This window comes from Etheostoma cragini, chromosome 12 (assembly GCF_013103735.1).
Source record: "Etheostoma cragini isolate CJK2018 chromosome 12, CSU_Ecrag_1.0, whole genome shotgun sequence".
NCBI lineage: Eukaryota > Metazoa > Chordata > Actinopteri > Perciformes > Percidae > Etheostoma > Etheostoma cragini.
In genome coordinates this window covers 49045-56410 of record NC_048418.1, presented here as the reverse complement: position 1 = coordinate 56410, position 7366 = coordinate 49045, and the positions used below count along the sequence as shown (strand labels likewise).

Here is a 7366-nt window from a genome sequence, read left to right as displayed (position 1 = left end):
GGGACAGGGCGACTGCACTGTATTAAGGAGAGGAGGACCGGGGCCATGTATTGGGAGATTTTGGGGACCAACCTCCTTTCCTCAGTTAGAGCATTGAAGATGGGTCGAGGCTGGATCTTCCAACATGACAATGACCCGAAGACCACAGCCAGGAGAACCGTGGGTGGGGGGGCGGCCCTGGAAGAAGCAGATCAAGGTTCTGGGGGGGCCTAGCCTGTCTCCAGACCTAAACCCAATAGAGAATCTTTGAAGGGAGCTCAAACTCCATGTTTCTCAGCAACAGCCCAGAAACCTGACTAATCTAGAGAAGCTCTTTATCGAGGAATGGGCCTGTGGAATACAGCTAAGATTCAAGACAGCACATTTTACAACTCAGTGGCAAAGCGTAGGGTATCGTAACTGGCTGCACAATCTCCCCCATTCTCTTCGTCACGGGAATGAACCTCCTGATAACAGCTGCAGAGAAGGAAGCCCGGGGTCCAAAAATTGAGTCAGGCATCCGACAACAAGCAATAACAGGTTACATGGACGACCACAAGCCATATGGAGGCAAGGTGGGTGCTAACTACTCTGCACCACATGGCAACGTGGGCCAGAATGAAGTTCAAGCCAAAGGAATCCAGGAGTATGGTGATCAGAAACGGTTCAAGAGGTTCAAGCTGCATGTGCAAGAGGAAGTGTTTCCATTGATAGAGGAGAATCCAATCAAGAGCAGGAGAGGAAAACAAAACGCCAAACTCTTCAGAACACAACATCAATCCAGTTCTAAGGGAGGGGGACGCCACCAACCACAACAAGAACTAGTCCGCTACAAAAGGCCCAATCATGGGACATGGAGGTCCACCTGGGAGGAAGGCTGTGGTCCCCCAGGTTGTCTAGACAACCCTGAGGCCGGATGTGGTCTGAAGAGGCAACAAAGATCCTCCTCACAGAGCATCCAGTCCCATGGGAAGAGGGGGGTGAACAGGCTTTTGAAAGGAGGAGCGCAAAATAGCAAGACCTCCTGCATGGGGGGGGGGGTATGGTTCCGGTTGAGCTGGGAGCCACGAGGGGAAGATGGGCAGGGACTTGGCCACAACTGCCCACCTTATCATATCTATTTTTTTAGCAACACATTGAATTTTTGTTTACTGTCTTTATTTTGATTTCTTTTTACATTTCAGTACAGTCATATTTCTCTCTGTTCTTATACTGGAAATGTGTTTGGACGTGTTATACTTTCATTCTTGTGGAATTGTTGGAATAATGATGTTGATGGTTAAATTGGCTAACCTTTTGCTGTTTATGAATTGTATGGGAGAGTATTCGGTTAAGAAACAACCAATGAACGATGGGTACTGCCTGATGACATCACCCCCGCCTGATGACATCACCCCCGCCTGATGACATCACCCCCGCCTGATGACATCTAGCTACCAACTACCAGTCCACCACCCTACTTTTGTCTGGGCGGGGACTTGAACCAGTGACCCTGCAGTTCCCAACCCTAACTCCCTACTGACGGAGCTACTGCCACCCAAATTGGTAATCTATAGTATATATTTATGTAAGGGTCATGGTCCCTGTGGTAACAGCAGACTTACATCGCTCACAGAGCGCCCCAGCTCATGACCAATCTTCTCCCAGCGACCTGGAGTTCCTCCAGGGAATTTAACCATCAACCTGCAGAGGAGGCTGATCTCCTCATTGGTCCAGTCTGCTGCCTGAGGACGGACACACACACACACACACACACACACACACACACACACACCAACACACACAAACACAATCAGAGTACCACCCAGAGTAATCAGAGTACTCAGAGTACCACCCAGAGTACCATCCAGAGTACTAAGAGTACCTTCTTGCGGGCGGTCCTGCGTTCCTGCAGCCAGTCGTCCATCTGGTCCTCAATGTCCTCGATGGATGTGTCCTGCTGGTGCCGCTGGACTTTGTCCGTCTGCAGCTCGTACACCGGGAACTCCAGCTTCACCCTCTTTACCTTTGGACGCCGCTCCCCTGGACAGACATGAAAGACAGCTTCAGGGACACTAAGGACATCCTCAGAAACAGGAAGGACAGCCTCAGAGACAGAAAGGACAGCCTCAGAGACAGGAAGTACAGCATCAGAGACAGGAAGTACAGCATCAGAGACAGGAAGTACAGCATCAGAGACAGGCATTACAGCCTCAGAGACAGGAAGTACAGTATCAGAGACAGGAAGTACAGCATCAGAGACAGGAAGTACAGCGGCAGGGACAGGAAGGACAGCCTCAGGGACAGGAAGTATTATTTTTATTCTGTTATATGATATTAATAAACAGGAAGTGCTTACTTGTGACAACTTCCTGCTCTGCTTCTTCTTCTTCTCTCTGCTGCTGTTTCATCTGCTGGTAGTCCTCATAGTACTGCTTCAGTTCCTGGACACAGAGAAACAGACAGGTCAGGAGACAGACAGGTCAGGGTAGAGAGAGACAGACAGGTCAGGATAGAGAGAAACAGACAGGTCAGGATAGAGAGACAGACAGATCAGGATAGAGAGAGACAGACAGGTCAGGATAGAGAGAAACAGACAGGTCAGGATAGAGAGAAACAGACAGGTCAGGATAGAGAGAAACAGACAGGTCAGGATAGAGAGACAGACAGGTCAGGATAGAGAGAAACAGACAGGTCAGGATAGAGAGACAGACAGGTCATGATAGAGAGAAACAGACAGGTCGTGATAGAGAAACAGACAGGTCAGGATAGAGAGAAACAGACAGGTCATGATAGAGAGAAACAGACAGGTCAGGATAGAGAGAAACAGACAGGTCAGGATAGAGAGAAACAGACAGGTCAGGATAGAGAGACAGACAGGTCAGGATAGAGAAACACAGACAGGTCAGGATAGAGAGACAGACAGGTCAGGATAGAGAGAGAGAGACAGGTCAAGATAGAGCAAGACAGACAGCTGATGGGCTAACGTTAACGGTACCCTGACCAGCTGTCGCTGGGCTAAACTTTGCGGCGTAGCGTTAGCCTAGCGTTAGCTACCTGGACGGTGTGGAGCTGGTGCTTGATGGACAGGTAGAGCTAGATGCGGTCTAGCGTTAGCCTAGCATTAGCCTAGCGTTACCTACCTAGACGGTGTGGGTCAGGTGCTTGATGGACAGTTAGAGCAAGATGCGGCCTAGCGTTAGCCTAGCATTAGCCTAGCGTTACCTACCTGGATGGTGTGGGGCAGGTGCTTGATGGACAGGTAGAGCCAGATGCTGAGCTTCAGAGGGAGGATGTCCTGCCAGTGCGGACGCTCGCACGCTCTGAAACACAGAGGGCATCATGGGACGTTATTTATGTATAATATGTGTATGTGTATATGTATAAGTATCTATATATGTATGTACGTATGTATTTATAAGTAGGAAGTAGCATGTGTACCTGAGGATGTTACCAACAGTAAGTGTTATGTGTGCTAACAGGAAGTAATAATAATGACAATAATAACTTTGACTTATATAGCGCCATGTGTACCTGTCGTGTGCGGCGTAGCGTAGCTCGTCTGGAGGTTTGGAGCTTAGCTTTTTCTTCTTCTCTTTCTTTTTCTTACTCAGCAGCTCATCCTGAAATACCAATGAGGAAGAGAACACTGTTACTCGCATAGCTGTTTGTCCGATTTGCTATAAGCTGTTCTCTGGTTGGCTGTGCTCTGATTGGCTGTAAGCTGAGAGCTGTCCTCTGATTGGCTGTGCTCTGACTGTCGATTGGCTGTGCTCTGACTGTCTGTCCCATGACTGTTTGTCTGTCTGTCTGTCCCTTGTCTGTCTGTACCCTAGCTGTCTCACCAGCTGCTTCTCCAGGTAGATGGACCAGAGGACAGCGTAGTGTCCCACGGTGAGGATGAGGAAGAGAAGGAAGAACAGCTCTGCGTTGCTCATCTTCCTCACGCGGCGGTAGTAGAAGACGGGCTGCCTCCAATCAGGGAGCCCGTTCTCCAGGATGTCATCATACCTACACACACACACACACACACACACACACACACACACACACACACACACACACACACACACACACACACACACACACACACACACACACACACACACACACACACACACACACACACACACACAGTTTGTGTGTGATCCAGATGTTTCTGTGTGGTGCAGGTGTTTGTGTGGCGCAGATGTTTCTGAGTAATGCAGATGTTTCTGAGTTATTCAGATGTTTCTGTGTGATCCAGATGTTTCTGTGTGATCCAGATGTTTCTGTGTGATCCAGATGTTTCTGTGCGGTGCAGATGTTTCTGAGTTATTCAGATGTTTCTGTGTGATCCAGATGTTTCTGTGCGGTGCAGATGTTTCTGTGTGGTGCAGATGTTTCTGTGTGATGCAGATGTTTCTGTGTGGTGCAGATGTTTCTGTGTGGTGCAGATGTTTCTGTGTGGTGCAGATGTTTCTGTGTGGTGCAGATGTTTCTGTGTGGTGCAGGTGTTTCTGTGTGATCCAGATGTTTCTGTGTGATGCAGATGTTTCTGAGTGTTTCTGTGTGGTGCAGATGTTTCTGTGTGGTGCAGATGTTTTTGAGTGAAGCAGATGTTTCTTTGTGATCCAGGTGTTTGTGTGGTGCAGATGTTTCTGTGTTATGCTAATGTTTCTGTGTGATCCAGATGTTTGTGTGTGGTGCAGGTGTTTGTGTGGTGTAGGCGTTTGTGTGTGGTGCAGATGTTTCTGTGTGATGCAGATGTTTCTGTGATCCAGATGTTTCTGTGTGGTGCAGATGTTTCTGTGTGATGCAGATGTTTCTGTGTGATCCAGATGTTTCTGTGTGATCCAGATGTTTGTGTGATCCAGATGTTTCCGTGAGACTTACTTGCGTCGGCGCTCCTCGTCCTTCAGGACTTCATAAATGGCGACAAGCTGAAACACAGAGTCTGAACCTTGAACTCAGTTATGAGATAATAAAAAGTAATTCATGACTAATTAATGGTTAATTAATGGTTAATTAACCCTGACAGGGGTTAACAGCAGAGGACATTAAGAGTGTCTCACCTGTCTGAACTGAGTTTCAGCATTTTCATCTTTGTTCTTATCAGGATGCAGAGAGAGAGACAGGCGCCGATACGCCTTCTTCACCTCTAATGGAGACGCATCCTGAGAGACAGACAGGTCCGTGAGACAGACAGGTTAGTTAGCAAGACAGACAGGTTAGAGAGACAGACAGGAGGACAGGGTAGAAAGACAGAAAGGTTAGAGAGACAGACAGAAGGACAGGTTAGAGAGACAGACAGGCAGACAGGGTAGATAGACAGGTTAGAGAGACAGACAGGTTAGAGTTAGAGAGACAGACAGGTTAGAGAGACAGACAGGAAGACAGGGTAGAGAGAGACAGGTTAGAGTTAGACAGACAGGTTAGAGTTAAAGAGACAGACAGGTCAGAGAGACAGACAGGGTAGTTAGCGAGACAGACAGGTTAGAGTTATAGAGACAGACAGGTTAGAGTTATAGAGACAGACAGGTTAGAGAGACAGACAGGAGGGCAGGTTAGAAAGACAGTCAGGTGGACAAGGTAGATAGACAGACAGGTTAGAGAGACAGACAGGTTACAGTTAAAGAGACAGACAGGTTAGAGAGACAGACAGGTTAGAGAGACAGACAGGTTACAGTTAGAGAGACAGACAGGTTAGAGAGACAGACAGGTTAGAGAGACAGACAGGCGGACAGGTTAGAGAGACAGACATGAGGACTGGTTAGAGAGACAGACAGGTTAGAGAGACAGACAGGTTAGAGAGACAGACATGAGGACTGGTTAGAGAGACAGATAGGAGGACTGGTTAGCGAGACAGAAAGGAGGAAAGGCTAGAGAGACAGACAGGAGGACTGGTTAGCGAGACAGACAGGAGGACAGGCTAGAGAGACAGACAGGTTAGCAGCTTTTAGCCGTTACCATGTGGAACTGGACAAGCTGCTAGCTAACGTTAGCTTAGCCTCTCTGTGTATGCGTGGCACTCTGCTGTTAGCAGCTGTAACCATGGAAACCGTTAGCACGTGTATCGCTTGATGGAGCTAACCTTTTAATTTCTTCTCTCCTTTAATTAATTTCTTCCCGACTTTATTCTTTAATGTTTCTTTAGGTCACAAGTTAAATAAAAAGAGGAGATTAACTAGCTAATCGACATGCTAACAACATGGCTAACAACATAAACACTGTAGTAACGGCTGGTTTAGCGCATGCGCAGTGCGCCCGAGTTGACGTAGACACGTGAAGCGGTTGAGACCTAGCAACATCCCTGCACTGGATCACATCCCCGAGGCTACCTGAGCCACACTTTTACCCGAATCTGACCCGGTTCCGTTTCTAACAGGAGCCAAGGACCTGGTCCAGGAACAGAAACGACCCAGTTCCATTTCTAACAGGAGGTTTTGCACACGGACCTGGTCCAGGGACAGGAACTGGTAGAAGTTCTGCGGGATCTCTTCCACCAGGTCCAGCAACTCCAGGTCCGCGTCCCAGGCCCAGAGAGGGGGGGCCGCGGCCAGCAGCAGGACCATTCCGAGCAGCGGGGGCACGCAGGGGACCTGGCCGAGCAGCGGGGGCCCGCAGGGGCCCAGGAACAGCCGCATATCACCGATAACACGCTACCGCGGCGCCGAGACTCTGCTACCGTCAGCCTCACAGGACCGGAAACTCCGCCGCAGCTTCCGGGTCACGAAGCTGTCACAATAAAAGCCTCTGCGAGTTATACACTCCTCTTTATTTAGCGCCCCCTTCGACATCACAACCCTCGTGCCGTCGACCTGCAACTTTAGGTTTTTCTGGCGTTCTGGCCACGTTTATGTCAAGTTTATTCCTTTTTTTTCTTCACTTTTTGGAAGTTTTTTAAAATTATTTTGTCGCTTTTTCTAGTTTTTGGTCACTTTTCAGCATTTAAAAAAAGTTTTTGTTTTGATTTTTTGAATAATGTTTTAGTCAACTTTTTCTGATGTTTTTATAACTTTTTTCAACGTTATTTTGTCATAGTGTGATACAGAAAGTTATTGTAAAGAAGGACACCATCATGTCCAGCTGTATTTATATTATATACGTGTGTGTATATATACTTATACGTATATATATACATATATGTATATATACACACACATCCGCCACATCTACCACACGGCGGTGCTGGAGGGATGCGTCCTACCACACGGCGGCCTAGAGGGACGCGTCCTACCACACGGCGGCCTGGAGGGACGCGTCCTACAACACGGCGGCCTGGAGGGACGCGTCCTACCACACGGCGGTCTGGAGGGACGCGTCCTACAACACGGCGGCCTGGAGGGATGCGTCCTACAACACGGCGGCCTGGAGGGATGCGTCCTACAACACGGCGGCCTGGAGGGATGCGTCCTACCACACGGCG

The 7366-nt window shown here is 48.6% G+C and overlaps 1 protein-coding gene across 2 annotated transcripts in view; it reads right to left on the bottom strand.

Annotated features, from left to right (window-relative positions):
- dnajc1 (DnaJ (Hsp40) homolog, subfamily C, member 1) overlaps nt 1-6672 on the bottom strand; it is a 9899-nt gene extending 3227 nt beyond the window's left edge. For both annotated transcript variants that reach the window (XM_034888454.1, XM_034888456.1), the window contains exons 1-9: nt 6396-6672; nt 5013-5114; nt 4834-4880; nt 3804-3969; nt 3493-3581; nt 3188-3281; nt 2318-2402; nt 1844-2001; nt 1584-1703 (exon numbers count right to left, since the gene is read on the bottom strand). In XM_034888454.1, coding sequence (XP_034744345.1) covers nt 1584-1703; nt 1844-2001; nt 2318-2402; nt 3188-3281; nt 3493-3581; nt 3804-3969; nt 4834-4880; nt 5013-5114; nt 6396-6584 — 1050 coding nt within the window. In that variant the 5' untranslated portion in view covers nt 6585-6672. The remainder of the gene's footprint in view (nt 1-1583; nt 1704-1843; nt 2002-2317; nt 2403-3187; nt 3282-3492; nt 3582-3803; nt 3970-4833; nt 4881-5012; nt 5115-6395) is intronic.
- Between the last annotated feature and the right edge of the window lie 694 nt (nt 6673-7366).